At 40.7% G+C, this 22,574-nt stretch overlaps 1 protein-coding gene across 16 annotated transcripts in view; it reads left to right on the top strand.

Moving 5' to 3' along the window:
• Positions 1-22,574, top strand: part of DLG2 (discs large MAGUK scaffold protein 2) — a 1,026,767-nt gene that overhangs the window by 127,965 nt on the left and 876,228 nt on the right. For 11 of the 16 annotated variants that reach the window (XM_030042405.1, XM_030042399.1, XM_030042408.1 and 8 more), the window contains exon 5: positions 15,656-15,754. The exons of 3 other annotated variants lie outside the window; for them this stretch is intronic. In XM_030042405.1, the coding sequence (XP_029898265.1) occupies positions 15,656-15,754 (99 nt within the window). Of the gene's footprint in view, positions 1-15,655; positions 15,755-22,193; positions 22,273-22,574 lie in introns of those variants that run through there. 2 more of the 16 variants (XM_030042424.1, XM_030042415.1) reach the window with 2 other exon arrangements.

Raw genomic sequence — 22,574 nt, 5'->3', positions numbered from 1 at the left:
TGCCTATAAAAATTCAGTCTCTTCTCTGGATTTTTGTTTGTTTTCTTTGTAACTGGGTACAGCTTAATTTGTATGGCTTGGTTTACTCCCAGGAGCCAAATCTGATTCTGTTTAAGTGAATATACTTAATATGCAAGAGTCATTAGGTATGATCAACCATAATGTTTCATTAGAAGGGTTCAAAACATTCAGTTTTATGTGTCTGTTTCTTCACTAGATTTAGCTCCTACAGTATACATTTATCTGATCGAATGCAGTTTGTGTCTGTGGGTTGATTTTGTACCAGAGCCAATTCCCATGTAATTCTGTTTGGCACCAAGTTTGCCTTCAAGAAGGCAGCAGTCTTTTTAAGGGGTACGGTATAAGTGACATGTTGGTTTGTGTTTTGCTAGTCATGTTCCTTTTGCACCCAAGGATGTGGAACAACCATAAGTAGATAATTGTTTAACAACAATGCTGAAGCTCGGCTTCGTGGCTTTTTTTAATGCAGTGATTTTGCCATTTTATTTTCTCTGCATTAATAAGGTATGCTTTACTTGCAGAGATTATTTTATACACTTGCCTTCTCAAATGGTTTGACTAATGTTTAGAAATGGATAACTGCAAAGTCACTGTGTTATTAAAAACCTTATTTATGACTAGCTGCAGCTAAATGTCTTGCCCATACTGGGTATCCATGCTGGGCCTCTATTTATAAATTTGTTATTTGTTCTGTAGCTTGTCAATAACTTGAGTGCCAGCGCGTCTGTTAAATGTCACTTTAGAGTTGCTTCTGAGTGTGTTTTAATCTGGTCAGGCCAATGTTTCCATTTTAAACCAAGAGGTTGGATGTCTGCGGAACAGTGTCATCCTGTGGACAGAAAAGCTCCAGAGTGCAGTATTCCGGCCTCCATATCCCAAATCCCTACAGGAGAGTTTTCTGATGAAGTCGTGATGCTGAGAGTAGGGCAACACACATGTCATGCCACTCTCTAAACAGACAATTTCTGTCCCGCTGGGCAAGTCTTGGAACCAGACATCACTCTGCTTTTGCCATCTCCTTGTGTTTGCATAAGGTTAGACATGCTCACGTAAAAAGCCTTTTCCTTTGTTGCCTCTCACTTTTATTTTAACATCACTATCATATTGGTGTGCCTTGTGTGAGAGTTTAGAGGACTCACTGGTCTGATCGCTCCCTTCTGACAGGGAGATTTGATTTAGTTTAATAATTGTTTATTTAGTTTAATAATTGTTTTCTACTGACATTGGTGGGAGAGGGAACAGAACTGGAATCTCAGCATTAAACAAACTAAACCGGATCAGCAATGATGAAAGAGTCATATCCACCACAGCAGGTTTATTTGTTTTCATATTTTTTTTCACATTTATATAATATGCCTATCAAACAACCTCTAGGCAGTTTTCTGATCTGGGATTTGTTATTACATCTGCAAAGGATTGGGAGCAGGCCAGAACAGCTGCTAGGGACCAGAAACAATAATTTTCCCCAATGAAAATGTGCCTAAATATTAACCAGCATACAGAATTAGCCAAACTTTTAATTAAGCAGTGAGTCTTTATTGTGATAAGCATTGAGGTCAGACTATTGTGTAAATTCCACTGCTGTGTATCAAGGTCAAAAATGGTAGATCTCGTAGTTAAAGATACTATGAAAATATCACTTAACAAAAAACTCTTGTGATTTTTAACATGTTTTTTCTAAAATAATTTTTCTAAAACATGATATGTTTTAACAAGGGCTGTTGTCATACCAGAGTAATCTGAAAAAATTACCTACATAAAAATATTAGAATGTCCCAACAGGCTTCTACCACAAGCTAGCAGTTCCTCTGAAGAGTATGTGATATAATTCATTGTTTCTAATAAGATTCTGAGAAGTTGTATTTTAACCACCTGCAAAAACAAATACATCAACACTTAAAAATATAGTTCTTTGCCCTGTAAAACTGTAAGTGTTCTGTAAAATTGATATTCAGGGATGAATGTACTCTAGTTAAGTTTCACTCTAAAAATATTTCAGAGCAATTTGTCTCACTTACACGTTTATTAACTCTGACCGTTCACCAATCTGAGCAACTAAGCAGGAGAATTCACTGCCCTCCACGTGCAAAGGACACAGGTCTCCATAGAGAGGTTTAAGAGCCCGTTATATATTTCTGCAGTCTACCAATACTTCTTTATTAAAATGCTTCTTAAATAGTTCCCAAGAATAAAGAAAGATATCACCCCAAGACTTCTGGATCATATAAAGATCACCCTGGGAGTGATTTCTTGAATAGGCGCATATATCTTTGCTCAGTAAGATAAATATATATGAAGGAGAAAATATCCTTCCTGCTTTGTTTAGTTTTTTGTAAACTGGGACAGATACTTGCAGTTTTTAACAAATAGTAAACACAATCCCAAATGTAACAGTGTGGGAAATTAAAGGGGAAACTGTCAACTTGAAAATACAATTTCTCTCCATGCTTTTTATGTGTAATATAGTTACAAATAACATGACTAGAACCACAGGACTTTATGCATTTTCAGCTTGTACATTTTACACGTTTGACTGTGCTTAACCATCGCCTGTACCACTTTAATGTGTAACAGGTTATAGTGAAAACTGCCCTTGGTTTAGAGATGAGACAATTTACTGCTTATTTGCCATAACAATATTTAGGTGGATCACGAATAAAGCGTTTGTCTGGACCTTCACTGTACTGTGAAGGAGTGAATTTCACCTTTAGCCATTCTCCTCCTCCTTGAAAAGAGCCTTTAGGAACATGTTTCTTTTTCCTGTGTAATCTTGATGCATTTCTCATCCAAACGGCCTTGTCGAGAGATCGCTTTCTGGGCTTATATCTCTAGCCATATTTTCCTCGCTGTTGGAAGCCTCTCTTGACTTCCACCTTCCCACCTTATCAACGCCGCTCTCTCTGCCTGACTTTTAAGGCCTGTCGTGACCTGTCTCGTCTCTGCGTGTCTACCCTCGTACTTCTCTAGCGACCGACCTCCACGTCTGCGTCCTCAGCTCCTCGTGACGTACTCGGTGAGGAACTCTCCCGGTACCGCCACCGCCGGTGTACAGGAGCTCTTCGGAAAGAGCTGTGAGACTATCTCATTTCTTCTTTAAATTTGTCTTTTGTCCCAAAAGAGAGGTGGTTGCAGCCATAGCAGTATTTTCCGATACGATGTTCTCCTCCTGTTGATCGATATTGTCCCACTGTTTGCTCATGTTTCTCCGATTTCTGTCATCCTGAAGCAGAACGGACAGTTTGATGGAGCAGAACCCCCATGTAGTAGCACAAAGGAGATGTAATCTGTGGCTGGACGTCTGCAGCCTCATGTCTCTGTGAGGTGCCTATTCCCCGCCAAACCCAGAAAACTAGTTTTACAGATGAGTTCTGAAACCGAATTTTAAATACATCTTCAAATATCTCATGTTTAAAAAAAAAAAAAAAGTCAGGTTAGCTGAATCTCACACTTTCATCAGCCTGCATAGACCTACACAATGCCGGTGGGAAAAAATGTTTGAACCCACTAATGGCTTTCTGTGCCTGTGAATGATTTCAGCACTCCAGCCGCTGCTTGGCTGATACGTATGGCTGCTGCTGCTTTTCTGTCAGGTCAGCCTTGTTACTACATAGTTCTAACCCCCATAGTGGTGTTCAGTTCATTGTGGCAGCTGCATAAAGTGTCTTCAGTGAAAGGACGAACTGAAGTGATGAAGGTTTCCCAGGCCTTCCAGTTCTTTGCAAAAGTGTAAGGGAGCCTGCCTGGTTTTCTGAAATGCTGTGCCCTGTCACTGTGTGTATATATATATATTTATATATATATTTTTTTTTTTTTAGCTCAGCACTTTCAGGTACTCAAGGTGTCTCTTTCTGAGAAGAGACAAGGCAAACAGTTGCTGTACAAGCTGGAAAAAAAATTAAATTAGGAGTAACTGACATAGTGGATCTGAAGTCCACTTTCTCAGAGAAGGCTTTGGAAACTCTGGTGGAAACAGAAATGGTAACTTTTAAATTGTTATTGTTTTAATCGACCACTAAACTAAGTTTGATCTGTGTGTTCTGGAGTTTGTTAATTACAATGAGAAGGACAGAAAGGATCTGCTGAGAGATTTCAGGTCATTCATTACGTCAGACTGCTGCCTCTCACACATTTTTTGGTGCTGTGGCAGTTTGTAGAAAACCAGAGGTAACAAAACAGACAACTTTGTCTCTTCCTCAGGAGTAGGAAGATTTATGACAGACATATGCCTCCACTTATGTAATCAGTATTCTTTTTTTGAGATATTTTGTACTTTTTTGACAGTAAATGCTGCCAGGGTACCCAAGGGTATCTTTGCTAGGTCAGCGGCAAGACTGTAACTAGAGCTTCCAGTATTCAGGATGCTAACTATGTTGTTGCCTGCAACAGTCCATCTTCTGCCGTTGTGGGTGTATTTCTTAATGCTGTTTCTTAATTCAGTATCACTTTATTTCTTAGTCGGCTTCCTTGGTTTTGTTCCCACCTAGGGAATGTGCCTGACACACACACACATATCTTTGCACTCACAGTGGATACTTCTGTTACTTTTGAGGATTAGAATTGTCATATATTGCTCTTCACTTTCAAATTGTCGTGATCTCCTTACCCTGGGACAAGGACCAAAAACCTCCTTATACTGATGCTCTGTTCTATGGAGAGCCATCACAGAGAGGGGAGGACTGATCTGATGTCCTTGCTCAATGCTAGGCAGAGCAAAGTACTGCAGCTTTCTCTTCAAATTGTAGTGAACTTGGAAAACAAGCGACTTTGTGCCCAGCTTCACAGTGTTTTGTTGCAGCCTGGCCAAAAAGACCGCAAAGGCTGGGATTGTCTTTGTGGATTGTGACCGGGGTCTTGGTCACAAGTATGTGGAAGAAGATTCCTAGTTAACCATAGCTAAGAAAACAGGCATTGTGATATTTCCAAACTGTGAAATGACATCACTGATTGCAGATATTTGCCTTAATAGCAGAAACTGCATTTTTGCCAGTAACCTTGAAAAGTACAATACTAGAATTGATCATTGCTTTTAGGGGCACCTCTTGGGAACTCTCCTTTACCAAGTACTGCACAAACAAGTATTAAGAATATGATCTTGCTTAACTTCAGCTTTGGTTATAAACTAGTGAAATGTGAAGCTGACCTCCTAGTAATAATGCAATAGGTTGTAAAGAATGGGCTATATGTAAAGAATAGCATGCAGAGCTGTGAGCTGTTGACATGAACGAACATCAATGTTTTTATGAGGCTTCTGAATACAACCAGAATTGGAATTTGAGCCCCTGCTAATGAAGTGAGGTTGTAGATTAACTAGCACATAAAGGTGATGGGGGATGTTTCAAGCAAATATTCATCAACAATGAAAGTATTTTCAAATAAGTTTTTCATCTGGCATTCCTGCAAGCCTATGTGTACATCTCTACCTGAGTCAGCCACCTCGATGGTAGATATATCCCAACAAAAATGAGAAAGACTTATCTAAGCTGCCTAGACACATTTCAAATGCATAAAGTAGCAGACAGCTTTAGTGTGCGGTGTTGCAGAGTCAGAGACAGGTTTCATGAGACTGAATTTATTGCCTCATCCAGGCTCCCCGTCTGATAGTGTCATCCGGACCTCACTGTCAGTGAGCTGTGACAAGGGCACTGTTTCCCAAGTAAAAAAAATATCAGCTTCAGCTGGCAGCTCTGGAGGATTCCTGCTCCCTGTAGGAACTCAAGGGGGACATGCGTGAACCATACGGGCTACGTAAGGTTGTATGCATGGCAGGAGCATTACACGGACGAGGAGGGTTCCTCCCTACCACCCTTGGCATCGCCTGGTACACGAGGCATTTGCTCCTTTTCTTACGATGCAGTTGACAGTGATGTTTGTTTAATGCAGTTACGGCTGCCCTTGTGCTTCTGTGCTTCTCCAACCGCAAGCTCACAGAAGCCAAAGTCCCTGTATGGTCCATAATTTTTTAATAACCTTGGTCAGTGGCGAGTGTTAATAGTTCTTGGAGTCCTCATATGAACGCACAGGTTTCTACCATCTCTCCATTAGGCAGTGGCAGGTTCTTATCCAGCATTTAGCTCATGACAGTCGTAATAAAGGAAATTGTCTGGCAGCTCCATGGAGCCTCAATCTTCTGCAAAATATTTAGGGAATGTTTGTTTTCCCTTTCACTATACATCATCATCTGTTTATCAACATTTAGGGAGCATGATGATGTATTCTGCAGTTTAATGACCTGAGTCATTCCACTTAACTTACCTTTTGAGCCCTTTTCCTTTCATATATATGTATCAGTGCGAAGCATTTTGTAATGCTCTGTAGGAGGGAAGCTGAATGAAGAGAGATGGCACTGTGTTTTGCCGAACGTTTTGTTTAGCTGCAGTATTTTTGCATGTCAGCATGAGTATATATGATTGTGTAGCTCAGCAGCCATGACTTAGCAAGGCAGCCTGCCACTGTAATGACAGCCAGTACTTGCTTCCCCTCCCTGTGGCTCTCGCCGAAACAAATATTCTTCTATACCAAGGTTTAGGATGCTTCAAGCAAAACTATCTCAAGAAGTAAAAGTCACTATAATATTCTCCAGGGTTTTGATTTCATGGTGGGTTATTTTGGTTTTGTGTGTGGGTTTTTTTTTTTTTTTTTCTTTAATACTGGCTTTATATCCCTGCATTAGTGCAAAATACCTTTGGTCTTACTAAGTATCACTTTATGACATATCAGCCCTGTTCTCAAAATGGGACTGTTTTATTACTGCTATTGAGTAGACTGACTTAAATTCGCCATTTCTGGCAAGAACGCGCAGAAAATTTCATCTCAAGTGAAATGTGGGTAGTTTCCTCCTCTGTAATCTCTCCGGAGGTGTGTAAATAGGAAGAGACTGTGTGGGCCAGTGGTGGAGACAGGAGACTGGATTCTGTTCTTAGATTTGCTATGGACCTGCAGTGCATCATGAGATAAATCAGAATTCAATCACTTTATCCGAGTGACTTCTTATTTAAATGTATTTCCTACAAGGTTATCATGCAGTACTTAGCACTGTTGGGTATTTCTCCTATTTGGAATTGTTATAATTCTATTTTTTTCTCACTTTAACATATTACATATAGTTTTTATAATGCGGAATAGTATGATCAGAAACAAAAAGAGATATGAGGCTTGTCATAGTGAAAATGTAGTTCTAGATCTTGTCCTAAACTGTGTGTGGTAACGCACGTGCACACTCTTGCTCTCCTGAGAGCTGAGGGATACAGTCCTCTGAAAGCAATTGTCATAGCTCTCCTGACTGAAGTAGAAGCTGTTATAGTTATCAGTAAATGAAGAGCTGCCCCCAGAGACCAAGGCAGTCCACAGGAGCCATTGCACTAGTTCTTTTCCATCAAAACCTCTAACCTTACATTGGTAAATGCCCTATTATCTCTAATCTGAGGTCACTCCACGCCGGCTGTATGGAACAATGGTTACCAGCAGTTCCTCATCTTGCACCTTAACATAATTGTTATTAATTAATACAGTCTCTCTCATTACGGTTGTAACAGGGAACCAGATAGAAATGCAACATCAGCAGTTAGGTAATTGCAATTTAATTGAAGTTTGTCCGTTTGCGGGGGTGCAGAGCTGTGAAAGGTGAATGGGCAACAGCAGGCTCTGCTAACAGCTAACTGGAGGGGAGGAAAACCACCACCCTCATCCTCTTTCTTCCTCCCATCATGATACTGTTTGATTGTCTTGGTTTGTAAAAAGATTTGAGCCAACTCCTCGGAGGCCCCAAAAGTTTAGGAATCAGTTCTGCTCCTGGATAAAAGTGAAGTCTAGCTCATCGCATGCTACACCGGCATGTATGAAATGTGGAAACTGCTCTGTAATATCCTCCTGGCCTGGAGAGCACTGCAGTGATTTACTTAGCTGCAGAGATGCAAAACATTTATGTTTGTTGCTGCTGCTGCCTCGAATCTGCTATAGCTATGCACCTTTCTGAAGAGTCTAGTGCTCATTTAATTTATTTCTGGTTTTCAGGGGAAAAGGCACCAACTTGGGGCTGTTATTATGTAGGTCTCCTGTTAAGATCTTGACCTCAAGGCATATGACTAGTGTCCTAAGGGGGACTACTGAAGTAGCAGTTCGAGCTAAAAGGCTCTACATATCCTTGGGACTTCTGGCAAACCCAGCACTGAGCCCTGGAATTGGTAGTGAAATTCCCACACTGTGCTGTGAACATCTTTGGAGGGAAAGTATATTGGTTTCAAGAAGAATTAAATGTGAAAAGAACAATTAAAAAATATTGTCTTATCGTAGCAACCAAAGCAGTTGGGGTTTTTTTTGGTTGTCTAAAAAAAAAGCCACACTGATGCAATAAAAAATGACACAAGAGAATAAATGTATCAAGTCGTTATGGCAACTGAAATATGTAGGTTGGAATTTATGTATCCAGAACTTAATTCTATGTAAGTAAAATAAACATTATCCTTGCTAATTAAAATATCATGAAAATATTATTTAATTTAAAATCATTAGTCATGTTTTCTCTTACAATTAATGACTTGCTTTCTGTTTTCTGTTTCCAAGTATTTGCATTTGCTTCCAGCTGTGGTCCGCTTGTATTTTCAGGGCAAGATTGTGATTTCACTAATACGGGCTTAAATGCAGAGGGAATCCACTGCAGCTAATGAATAAAATGTATGCAGATGGGCACAACTGGAATCAAAGCATGTGCTTTAACATGTTCTTCTTACTGCAGCTGACCTTTCTGCTCGGAGGGGCTTTTGGCAGGTGTCATCGCTCCATGTTTGATGGGACCTCCCTGCAGCCACAGCTCCCTATCTTTTCCCCCAGCTTGACACAGTGCACATGGAGCTCCTTCCAGAGCCTGTTTCTGCATACAGCCTGCCCTCTTCAGCTGTAAATCTAACTTCCAAGATGTTGTATGATAGCCAATTCTAAATGAGCATTCATTAATTATGTTCAGCCTTTTAATTTTTCTAGTCCTTTTCCTCCAGCCTTCAGGAGAATTCGGTAATAGCTTCTGCTTTATTTGAAAGAAATAGATCTTTAATATCCCAAATTACTCTTCATATTTCATCTTCTTTATGTGCAGCAAAGTGCAGACCAATGGCTGAAGGGTAAGGAATGGGGAGAATGGGTGTCAGAATCTGAATCCCAGTGAGCTGAGGGAAATGCATTTATTTGTTTAAAGTTTTCATCTCATTCATTCTCATGTTCAGAGGCATCTGAATTTGCCCTACAGCGTTTGGTGTTGCCGAGAATGTTTTGGAAAATAGTCTATCGGGGTAAGAACTCAGCCATACATATGGTAACTGTCTCCATTTCTTGTGTGGATAGCTGCCTGGCGTGGAGCTACAGCAAGGGTGGGTCTTTGCCTGAAAACTGTAGCCAGTCTGTCCAGTCTCATTCGCACGCAGCTGAACTGTGAATCATTTCTGTCTTCATCCTTGCAGCAGGGTTCATCTTTGCAATGCTCTTTTTGCTCGGTTTTCCTCTTTGCCACACGCAGCAGCTCAGCACATCCTTCCAGCCCCCAGTATTTGGCGTGCCAGGTCTCAGCAGGGGAGATGCCGTACTCGAGCACCAGCCCTTGCAAGGTTTGTGTTTGCAAGGACTCTGGTCGCTGCACGGTGCCACGGTCCCGGCCCGCCGCTCGAACCATCGCCCTCGGCAGAGTCCACCGCTGTCTGACCCTAGTGATGCTCTGCTCCCTGCAAAAGGACACGCAGGAGCGCCTTGGTTTGGACCCCAGCTTGAAAATAAAGCTCTGCGTGAGTGACGCTGGAGACGGAGCCTGGATCAGCAAGACGAAGCTCCCGGGTGTGTCTTCTGGTCGGTCACAAGGCTTGAGTTTGTGGAGCCAACTGAGTCCCGCCAGCTTCTTCTGAACTCTCTGTCCAGGAGGAGAAAAGCTGAAGCATGAGCTAGTGTCTCCTCCCTGCTGGAATTTCCTGCCTGGAAAGTCGGTTGTCTTACCCCAGACCAGAGTCACAGCGCACTGGATAATTATGATATGGATAATCAGGGAGATCGGCTTTGAGCGTAGGCTTTGCGTTAGCCCAGCCGAAGCGACGGTACTGAGTCACTGGTAGCTTGGACGACGGCTTTTAGGCGGGTGGTCAAATCTGTACTGGGGAAGGGCAAATGCAGAGTTTCCTAGTGACATTCTGACATCCAGAAACACACTGAGAGCAAGACTTGCTTTCGGGAGGGTGGAGCAGCATTAAATCAGATCCTGACCTTTCTGAAACACAAGCCTGCAGCCACATAATTGTTCCTGAGCTCTAACACTCTTTAAGTCTGCCATAAAATCTTCTGAAAGGTTGAATCTATATTAGCTAAAATGGAATCATAAAAAACCCAGGGTAAAATAAATATTAGTGTGATATTTATGCTCACTTCCAAATACAGTAACTTAAAAAAAGAAATCAAACACTTGTGGTGCGATTTGTATGGTAGAATCCATGCCCAAATGTATACTTTTCTTTTCTCCATCACATTTACTGGTCTTGTTGGGAAGACTGGTACAGAGGGGACTGCGGTGACATTCTTACAGGACTTAGCCATGAGGTCTTGTAGCAATCTGCAACATCACCCTGACTTGAGGCAGCTGCAAAGGCTGAGCTAATGCCATGGGATGTGGAGCAAACCTTGACATCTTCAAACAATGAACCAGAAACCCTAATGTGGAAATAGAAACAAAATCCTTTCTGACGACTAAATCATTCAGCTGGGGATACTGAACCATGCTTTTCTAAAGGGCTTCAGAAACACTTAATTAGGCACCTTCTTTTTTAAAGGATTTTGTGGACAAGAAGAAAGCTCTGCTATATTATTTCTGGACTGAAATTTAGACCCAGCTGAGGAAAATGAAACTGCCTGGCTTCTGTGGGATTATATTTCTGATTTTAGTTTCTAGCATGGCCTGCTCTGGGATTGTCTGAGTTTTCAGTCATCTGTGATATCGGTGAAAGTTAATTCCTGCCAAAAAATTTGCTGAATGACATTTCTTCCTGTAATAAGGACTATAAGAGGCATAGAAATAGGACTAGCAGGGTACAGAAAAAGGAAAGCACATCTTACGGTCTCTAGGATTATTTCGCAACATGGCACTGCAGGAAAAACTCTTCAAGTCCCCAGTGACGCTTTGTCTCCCACAAACTGTCCAAGATCTGCAACGTCTTTTTTTTTTTTTTTTTTTTTTTTTTTTCCTGTTGCCCAAGATTGTCAGCAGCAGGAGCCAAACCTGAGATGCTCACGATACATTTAGGAGCGCTGTCAACTCTGCCTAGGTATGGCAGAAAGGTGCAGCCCTTGGTGGACGGATCGCACGCACAGGAGGTGTTCTTGCTGTTGCTGGCATGTTGTAAAGGGTGAACTTGAGTCCAGTTTTAGTTCACACATGGCTTGAGCAGAGCACGAGCAGGCTGTACCCTGGCATAGAGGTGTGCTGCTTTCTTGGCTAGTGTCGGTATCTTGCTGTGCATCTCAGTTCAGCTCAGGTTGCTTCCTGCTCCAGCATAGCTGCTAAATGAATTAATTTACATCAATGTCCTGTAAAATGGATAATTCCAGCATATGTCATGTTGCATTTTACTTTCCCCCTGTAGCTTTTTAAATATTCTAATGATTTTTTTAAAATGCTTACTTTCAGAAAAGTTAATTGAATAAAAGCAGTATCTCTCAGCACTATATGTTCCTGGGAGCATTTGATTACCAAGGTGATAGATTTCCTGACAGATATTGGCATCCACAAGTTAACAGATCACTGGTTTGGTTTTTTTTTATACCTTTCCTCTCTTAATGTAAATCATTTGGGGCAAGCTGGCATTTATCTACAAGCTCTCATGGGACTGGAGCAGAGCTACCAATTCGTGATACAAAATGCCAAAAGAGGTCTCAAATCAGCTTCTGTTTTGAATTTTTCTCTTTAAAAGCACACCGGAGAGCATTCCCTAAGCTGCCGGCTGTAGGAGAAGGTACATTAGCTCTCTGAACCCTAAGGCAGTTGCAGATTTATTTAGGCTCAAGGGCTGTAGCTCCCCTACACTCCCACCCGTGCTCCTGGTCCCTTTGCAAAGCTGATCAGCATTTTCCAGACACGGAGCGCTGTATGTGCCCTAGAAAATATCCCATACAGGTGCGTGTGTAAATAAATTCAAAGTCCTGGCAGCAACATGGAAGAGCAGAATAATGTTTGCATGTATGTTTCTTATTTTTTTATATTTTTTATATTCCCAATGTTGGCCCTCATTCCGAGAGGTAAAAATGTGATAACTATTGTGGATGGTTACAAGTACCTCCTATTGATATATTAGGTATAAATTCTGGAGCCATACAATAGACTGGAGAATTCATCCACTGTTACAGGGTTTGGCTGCTATAGGAAGACCTCCTGGAGGAACTCTTGGAAACCCCATATGCCATAATTGCCTGTGAGGGCAGATGCTCCTTCTGGCTGGTTGCTGGCTCAGACATGAACTGGAACATGCTGCCTGCTGAAAGTGGAACCAGTGACAAGTCTTTCATAATTCATAACTGTGTACTTTGGCAAAAAATAATCAGCAAGAATTTTGTTGACGGTTGACTGTGTCAATTGTGCATATCCTAATAAGCTACCGGAAAGATGTGTTATAAGCACAGAAAAGCCTTGCTGAGCACTGTTAAAATTAGATAAAATGAACAAGGTAGCTAATGTGACTACTATTGTATTAATAAACATTTAAATAATGCTGTAAGTTTGCACAATGAGAGACATTGCCCTGAAGAGATTACAGTCTAAATAGTCCCTGTTAATTATAATCTAAATCGGTTAGCATTAATTATACACAAAATTGGAAGATTGCTTTTGGTGTGATCTATGATTCTCATGGTTACTACCCATGTGAGCAAAGTTACCAAATGAAGTTTTAATCTGCTTTTGCAACATTTGCTTGTAAAATCTCTTCTCTTTCTCTGACCAACTTGAAGAAAATAATATTTTCTTCTGTGAACAGGGAGATAAAATTGTTCCAACTACCAGACTTCTAGATACAGGAGTCTAGACTTTTGTCAGTAGTTTTAATTCAAGCTTGAAGAAGTCATTATTTCCAGAACCTCCTACAAGGACGTATGAGCATGGTGCATGTGCTCCACTGCATTCCTACTGGGTCACCCTGGGGCTGCCAGTTCTGCTTCTCATGGTGACCGGCACGGTTCAGGAATAATGAGGTGTTGCTAAAATACTTCTTTTGCATGAGTAGGCAGCTTTTAGATATAAAGTGTACAAATAATTTTAGACAGGGTAGGTTTTTGGTTAGCCTCTAAAGAGAGGATTGTATGTAATCAAGAATAAGACTCAGACCCAAGAATGCTAGTTTTTAATAAATCTGTCACAACACACAGCAAGTATCCTTTTTGCCTCTTACATTATACGGTCCTATGTATTTCATAACACAAAGTTAAATGACTATTGGTTTTCAGATGGATTGCTAACGTATACTTTGTTCAAGTTTGGGAACCATATATTATTCTGCTAATGCTTATTGAACCTTAATACAGTGGAACAGAGAGAAGTTCCAGATTTATTACAATTACTCGAGCTGTTTGTACCCTCCTAATGTCCTTGGTTTGCTGCTCTTCACAATTAATCTGTGACCCATTTCCCTAAGGAAAACAATTGAAACATTTCATAGCATCTTATGACATTGTTTTATGTTCTTTCAAAATATTGGAGTCAGCTAATGGTGAAAAATTTGAGGGGAAAAAAAGTATGTAAAATATAAACAAACTAAAGTTCCTTATCCAGTTTTGCAGCTGCACTCATTTGATAAATGCTACCATACAGGCTGTAGTTTCTGCTGAAAATTGTCAAACCCCTTTTGAGAAGTTGCAGAAGCTTAGCTCCTTTAGGATCAGGCAGAGTTTGGTCTTGATGATTAGAGCAAATAAATAACGTATTGATTGGCATAGTTTATATTGTTGCCTGTAAATAATAACAATGGAAAAGACTTGTGTCAGGTATTCAGAGAAAGCAAAGATGAAATCAAAATTTTTATGCATGCTTTTTAGTTCCTCGTAAAACAAATTTTCCCCTCCTGAAAGAAACACTTAGGGAGTTGCTTGGATTTCCTGTAGGCTCTGACGCAAGATGCAAGACCTGAGTTCAGTTCCTTGCTGTCCCGCATAAATTTGGCCTGGTTGCCTTGCTATCCCTTCCAGACTACAAATGGAGGATAGGCAACATCCTTCGGCGAAAGAAACAAGCAGAAGGAATGCATGGTTCTCCATCACTGGGAGCGTGTTAGAGAAGCTAAAACTTTAGAGAGGGCATGCGTCGAGTCCTGTGTGCTCAGCCCCATGCAGTGTTGAGCCGCTGGGCTTGATCCAACATTTAAACACATTCTTTATTGGAGCACTAGACTAATGCCATTTGTTCCAGTGAAGTTAAAAGCACGTGTCTAAGTAGTTGCCTGGATTGGGGCCAGCAGTCAGCCTTTTGCTGGACGGAGCCCTAAATAAACAATCTAGTATCAGAGGAGAAAACATATTTGCACATGTGGATGTGATTTGGCTGTTTCTGTGGCACTGGCTTGTTGTTTTCTAAGTTGTGCTGGCAATGGTTGGTCTATTTAAAATGCTAACAATTTCTTGCCTGTTGTGTTGAAATTGACTTTACTCCTGGTGCACAGGCTAAAAAAGGATGGGTCTAAATCACTCATGGTGTCTGTGATGCTCAGCGCCGACAGCTAGAAGACACTCTACTCTGTTTGAATTCACTCTGCTTTCCTGTTCATGCTCTTGCAAAGTGCCCCCAAATTTTCTCAGATCCGAGTTAGTGGCAGTCAACGTGTTTCATTCAAAGGCTAACTCTTCAAGCACATTTTTGCAGGGCAGAGCATTGTAAACAGAGGTGTCATTTGTAATATTTATTGTCTTCATGCAAAATCTACAATAATGTATTAGATTTCCAGCAGGAAAATTGAAAAAACAAATATAGCCTTTTACTATATCTGCTATTAAAGATACTATTTGAAAAAATACTATGTGTTTTATGAGGGTTTTCTGTAACCAATATAAGACTGAAATGTGTGTAAATGAAGGAAAGGTAACAAAAAAAAAGCATTTGAACTTAAAAGATTCGCAAATATGGCTACTACGCAAGCATGAAACCCTTTCAAAAATATGTCACTTAGGAGAATGTCATGAATTAACAATGAGAAAACAAACCAGGTAATTCAGTTGGTGCTGTAAGGAGAGCTATTCCTGCAGCTGCTCCAGAGGAGAAGCCCATTACCATCCGCGGGCCTTTTTGGCAGGGCACTGATTTCCTTCCTTATCTCTGTGTTCTCATGCTGAACGCTGCAGAGCGCCTTGAATGCCTTCTGAAGTCAGCTAGAGATTACGATAAGCATCATCTTGTAGATTTAGCCTATTAAGACTTTCACAGACTTCCATGAGAGTGGCTATAAGATAAAACCCAGAAATTTTTGTATGACAAAACACTGAGGTGAAAATCTTATGTATGAGCCCCATCATGTTTATCTGAATTCAGGCTACCCTTTTGTATGTGCACGCTAATCTTTACATTTAAGTGTAATAGAATTCTAGTGCACATCTCAGCTACTTTATTTGATTTTTCCCCCCTCCCCCTCTCTAGTCTGCAGCTTCCAATGGATCGGAAGGATCTGGACAATGTGGTGAACACAATAAGGAGAACCAGACTTTTGAAAATTATGTGGTAGACATGAAGACAAAGGTATGGTCCACGCTTCTGTGATGGAGAATGAAATCCTTATTTAGGCAAGTTTTGCTGGAGGTGAAATGTGTAGAATATATTGAATTTGAGCTCCTGCAGTCATTTTTTTGGCTGCTTAATGACTGCATGTACATTACCACATTCAAATGAGGCTTATGGCTGCAATTTATTGCTGTGCGTTACTAGCCTTGTGCATTTCATGCTGTCCTAGGCAGGATGTACTTTTTATTTTTATGTAAAAATGTTGTGAATATTGGTGATGGTTCTACAGGATTGCTGATCTCAAGATGTTTTCGTTTCAGTGTATTTTTGCAGACCAAGGTTTTGCACACTTAGTAAATTTTATTCAAGGTGTTTTCAGTCTCTCAGTGTGCATTGTAGTTTATTTCTGGTCTGGAGTCAGTATGGAAGAATATGAATGTCAGCAAAGTGATGATTTTTGTATGGGCAGTCTAATGATACCTACCATAAAACTACGCTGAATAATACACCTAGCAATATGAGTTCACGGTTGTGGTAAAGGGGGTATGTTACGCTTCTCTTTATAACAGTCTTGCTACTTGCTATAGTGAAGTTGTAAGTGTTTCATTATAATATCTCAATTATTTTCATAGGTTCACAACTTGGCTGGAACAATTCTCTTGGGCTTAGATATTATTATGTAGACTTTCAGCCTTGAAGTCATTGTGTATTTTTTCTTTTCTAAGTGAAAGAAAATTATTAAGTTTTCTTCTAAACTTAGCAAGCTGGAAACATGATGAAAAGAAAACAGACATTAACTGGGTTGGCATGGTTATGTGATACCTTGTAGACTCCAGCGAAAGTTGTTTCTAACAGTGGAAACTTGCAGATTATTCCTCTTGTCTAAGGCTTTTCCATTTTTGGAAATGGGCTTTGTTTACATTTCTAGATCAATTTCTCTGTTTGTTAACTTTTCAAGATCTAAAGAACTAATTGTCTAGCATGACTTTCTGAGTTTCTTGTGTTGTTGAGCTCCCGGTTGATCAGAAAAACTTCTGTACCGTGTAGGACCGTGGTGCTATTTGAGAGCTGAAATACAAGAACATGTATACTCATTGACATTTGTCTCTATATTTATGGAAGAAATTATTTCCCTAAAACAAGGAGTTATCAAAAGCTTGATATATAACCTAAATATATTGTGTCCATGAGGATGTTGTAGAAATCATGGGATGTAGTGGATCTCAGCCCAATTTCACAATGTCTTTTCCAGTATGAATGCCCAACTGAACAATGCACCATCTTCCCTACTTAGAGTCACGATACAACGAACTCCTGGACTCAATGTTTCTCCATCCGCAATTCTATGTACAACATTTTCATGCTGTTTGTAGCTCTCCAGCACAACGTACATGAAAGTAAACTCCAAAAATTGGCAATTCCATTGCCAAACTCTAAGACATTAAAAGCTGTGAGTGGTTTTTTATTCAGTTCCCAGTACCATGGGATGGCAGAGAGCAGATGTTTTGTTTTCATTTCCTGGAACTTGTGGTTTAGTGTGTCACTTCATTTGAAAGAGTCATTTTGTCTGATTTCTTTTTCAAGTGACTGTGCTTGAGTGTCAGGGCACGCTGCTATGACAGTGACACATAGCTATTTAGGGCTGGCTACATGTTTAAACACATGCACCAGAGCTTTTCAGTTGCTGATGATCAATTGGTTGTTAGATTTATTTCCCCAGGCAGAATGCTCAAGAATTAAAATGAACTCTTCTTTCACTGTGGATCTTGAGAGCTGAGAGCCACTTCAGGACATATTGTCCTTGATACTGTGCGTTTCTGTTGCAGAGCATCCCAGCCCACATAAAGCCAGTGGAGCATTTGTAACTGAAGCACTTCTGTCTTGTTCTGAATAAGGGATTTGTGGGAAGCAAGAGAAAACAATTATGGCTTTATATGGGAAATAATAGATACATGAAACATTAGTCCTAAGTTTTAAATTAATGAAGGTTGCAGAGCTTTCAAAAGGCTAGCTTATCCAAGGCCCTTCAGAGCTGTAGGTTGGCTCAAGGACCTTTCCCCATCTTCTGCTCCGCACCCTGTGATTATGAATGTGCATTTCCTACAACCCTACAAGCCATTCTCTGTTCCCACCTTGCCTCACTGTCTTCTCATAGACCCCTAAGATGGTGAGTTTGTGGGAATGAGACTACTAGAGAGGTTGCACTGTCTCCATCTTTGGAGATTTTCAGGACCAGGCTGGATAACGGCCTGAATAACCTGATCAGACCTCACTGCTGAACCTGCTTTGAGCAGCAGGTTGGAATGAAGATCTTGGGTCCTTTCTGTTGTCACTTATCCTCTGATCCTTTGATTACATTGACTCCAGGAGAGGAAGGGAAGCAACCACCCTCCTGTCTCGCTGAGCACCCTTGGAGGCAAATGACTTTACACACCACAGGGTGCAGCGGCCAAGGGCCAGGTATTACAATAATGACCTCAGCAAACAGGGCCAGCGAAGTGCACGTTGTCTATTAAATAAACCCAAAATCACTTTTTTTCTTGCTTTTGAGTGCTGGGGAAGTGCTTGGCTAAAGTGGCGTGAGCTCCCATGTACTGAATAAAAGGGTGGTAAGCTGGGCATGTGCTTGGGGCAGGAAGAGAGGAAATCCCCCTCCACGGCAGTGAAGCAGAAAACAACCTTTTTTTTCTGTGGCTGTTAAGCCTGGGGCCCTTGTGGCCGCTTGGGTGCGGAGTCCTCATGGTGAAGGAGTGGAGCTGCCTGTCCAGTCTTCACCTCTCCCTGTGCCCATTTTACCATCTACCTGCAGGGCTCAGAGTGGCAAGGTCTGTGCTTCCCTACGGAAAAGAAAATTGTCTTTTTCTTTTCGTTGAGAAAGCTACCAGCCAGAGAAATTGGTCAGGACTCCAACATTGGTTGTGCTAAATAGCAATGAAATTTGCCATGCACGGGAGAAGGGAATGATTCCTGCTATAGCTTCTGCCTGAGACTCTCACGGGCCTGAGGCCAGTTGCAGAGCTGCTGCTGTTAGGGCTGCTGCAGTCAGGAGGGGCAGAATTGCTAATTCGTTCATCTTTAAATTAACACCAGCACTCCTGGGCTTCTGGTTCAGCCTGGGAACTGCATTAAAATTCTTAGTGACTAAGGTATACAGAACTTCACTCCTTCTGAAATTTGTATTAACTTCTCTTCCTGGCTGAAGCAGGATTTATTCTGACATTTCATCTGTAATATAGCTCCTAACTACATATCCAGGATCTGCAAGATTAGTAGTTTCTCTTTTTTTTTTTTTTTTTTTTTTTTTTTTTTTTTTGGTGTGTGTGTGTAGCACAAACCAGTCCTAATAAAGAGGCTGTCTCATGAGATTTTCCCTTCTAGCATATAATTACTCAGATAACTTGTATGCTGGTGTTAACCTACTAACTAACCAATTGTGATACACAGCAACCTAGCTGGAACTGGGCTCAAGTGGTATAAATGAGCTCTGACCATAAAGACGTAAGTTAATGACTACATCAATTGCCCTCTTGGAAGAGAGGTAATCAGGAAAGTATTTATTTGTAGCTTGTTTGGGTGCAATATAGGACCTGAGAAGAAGAAAGAGAATATAATCCCATGTAAAAGACTGGCAATTTAATACCATCAACAGGTACTCTATTGTACACAATTTAAGATACATTAGGAGTAAATAAATCTTTCTCCACATTTGTAAGAGTTTGTGTGTGTTGATGTGTTTTCTGTGTAGGTGCATAGAGCTCTAAATAGTCACTGGCTGAATTTTGCAACATGCTGACATTACTAATGCTGTGTTAGCAGTCTGGTAGATGTCTCCTTTCTTAGTGTCTACTCCAAAACTTGGAGACCTAGTACTTTTGTTTTTCTTAATTTCTACTGTTTGAATCAGAGATAATAATGAAGCCAGTTTTGCTTTTTTTAAAGAATCAGTTTCTCTTTACAGTTTTTGCTCTATAATATTTGGGTTTCAAAAGAATTTAAGAGATGTTTAAGAAGGTGTGTCATGAAAGACTTAAAAAAACCTGAGAAACTTTCCTGTTGGTTTTAGGTTTTACAGAAGCTTGCTTTTACAAATATTCAGTTCAGCTGGATGTTACAGGCTCTGGTTCTAAATATAACCACCTAATTAAACCTTATGCTTTGGTTATCCAAGTGGAAGTACCTGGATACAGTGAAGATTTTAATGCCAGAAAGGAGCATTAAATTGTCCAGTCTTAACTACAGCATTATACAGACCATCACATTTCACCTGCTCACCTCATGTTGTTTGTTTTTGTATGACTTAAAAATACACACCTTGGTAAAATTAGAGGAGAAGGAAGTAGTCACCTGGGTAAGTGGTTTTCAAATGGTGGTCTGCAGAACCACTGGTATCACGGTGGGAAATAGTTGTTATTCTGCCTGTATTAAGGCTTCCCAAGAGTCAGAGCTCATCACAGAGGTTATTTTTGACCATCCAAATCAACTACGAGCAACTATAAACCATCTCTTTTCACCCCAGATGGCTGCTTCTCAATTTGTTTGTTTTTTGGGTCAAGTCTTTCTATAGTAGATTTCAATCATGATCATATGTACAGATAACACGAAGGCTGGGAGAGCAGAGAAAAAAATAGAACTAAGCAGCAGTATGACCTGCAGAAATTAGAGCAGAAGGAGATGTTGCTAATGAAGGGTAAAGCAGTGCCAAGGCTCTGAAAATCTTATACTTGGGGAGAAAAAAATTATTGGAGAAACTATCTAGTTGGAGGAAGAAAATGAAGCAGCTCAGTCTCTTTTGGGGGTTTGGGATGGGTAGTTAATAAAAAGGAGGAACTGCATCCCTGGGAGAAACACTGGAGACCCATTGGCAGTCATCTCTTCCCATAGCGCAGCCCTGACTTTGTCGAGTCATCAGTAGATGTGTGTTAGAAGCTATGACCAGGAGCTCTGGCCACAAAAAGGAGCCCATGGAAGGATGGAGCTGGGGTCTGTGTCCCCAAAAGCATGGGTCTCTTCTCTGGGGGCTACAGGAGATTCTGAAGGTAAAATGTAGGTGGCAATATTTCAGGGACCATGCCGCTCAACGATGCACTAAGCTTGGGTAGCACAAGGGCAAATCTGCCTCTTAAATGCTCATTGTTGCATTTTCTGGAAGGAGGTGACACTCAGAAATTGGAGGAGTGCAGGAGGAAGCTTTTAGGTGCTTGATGGAGCTTGATTTTCCCAGGCGCACACACGAGTCACATTGTTCACGTAAAGAGCCTCAAAGGGTTCAAACCCTCTGTTTTTCATATAAACTGTAAATAGGGTCATGAATTCACTGGGACCAGCTCACAGGAGTAGAGTTACTTGCAAGTAGAAGCATTTACAGATCATGCACTTAGAGACCAATTTCAAAATATATCCCCATATGCCAGTTTTGAGTATGATATGAAATTTTACAGCCAAGTCATTAGGTAATTATATGTATGGAAATATTTCACACCTTACTAGATCAGCTTGAATCTAGGAATTGGAAGAGAACAAACTGTTGGATGCTTTACATCTAAGTGTTAAAATATCTCCTGATTTTAGAGTTGACTGAGTTCCCTTTTACCCTATCATGCCTAGAGCACAAGCGCGGCTTGGGTTAGACCATCTTAATGGATTAATTTGTTCTTAAGGAGATGGTTAATTGGTTCTTACTTCAAGGATGTTTGAAAGTTCTCTGTTTCATATAATCCATAGTTTAATAAACTTGTCTGCCTGTTTGGCTACTGGACTAAACCTCAGCAGGGACAAAACTTGGAGGTTCCAGTGCAGCCTGTAAACACAAATCAAGTTTGTTTTGTGCACATGTGGTTGCTCAGAGTGAGTTAAAGTTTTAGACACAGTCATAAGTGCTCTGGAGACTTTCTCTTTAAGATGTTATACCCACCAAAACTTTAATAGTTGGGGGAGGATTGGTTGCTCTCTGACCACATATCTGATTCACTATGGATTTTGTAACTTTGGTAGCAGTGACCTCATTTTGGCAAAATAATGTGTGTCATTTACTGAGCCTCTTGCTGCTTTAGCAATCACAAGAATATTAGGGTTATAACCTGAGTAATTTATGGAAGAGAGATGACTCTTAAATATCCTTTTATTTTCTTGGAAAGGCTTATTTTATTGAAAACATATTTTAGCTCTGAGTGAGAATGAGAGATCCTCAGCAAAGCACCCAGGGGGAATTGTGCTGTCCAGTGTGTTGAAAAGGTAAATTGTAATGTATGGGTGTCTAGACGTTTCCTCTTGTTGCTGTCAACAGTCCAGTTGGCTGTATTTTTTTTTCCAGTGAATAGGAGCATTGATTTTCCTCTCTCTTTGGCCAGAGCTTTCATTTTACATATCTTTCCCCTTCTGTGTCTCTTTCTCTCTCCCTCCCTCTTTCTTCTCTCTCTCTCTTCCTCTATCTGTAAGAGAGGGAAGACTTTAAGAGCTGACAGCGAGCTTTCTAACTCAGAATGATTCATGTAAGACACCTGAAAGGCAAGCTCTGCACCAGCATCACTGCACGAAAGGTAGGGCTTTGGGGGCTAAACAGTCTGTAAAACTCTAGGCAAAGCATACAGAACATAAGATAAATTGATTAAGTCTGCGGATCTGTCAAAGATGCAGAAAAAGTTTGGGAGAGAACTTACGGAGGTTTTAAGCTCTGTTGTTCGGGGTGCTTTCTTCTAATTAAAACTTTGATGTATTTTTCATAAGTGGGGAAGAAAAAAGGTGCCCTTCTGTAGCTTTGAATAATGTGTGTAACGTGGGGTATTTTTTCCGTGGATGGTAAACTATAATTATATTGCTGTTGTGCTTCACAAACCTGCGT

The sequence above is a fragment of the Aquila chrysaetos genome, chromosome 19 (assembly GCF_900496995.4).
Source record: "Aquila chrysaetos chrysaetos chromosome 19, bAquChr1.4, whole genome shotgun sequence".
NCBI lineage: Eukaryota > Metazoa > Chordata > Aves > Accipitriformes > Accipitridae > Aquila > Aquila chrysaetos.
This window is presented reverse-complemented; position numbering and strand designations above follow the sequence as displayed.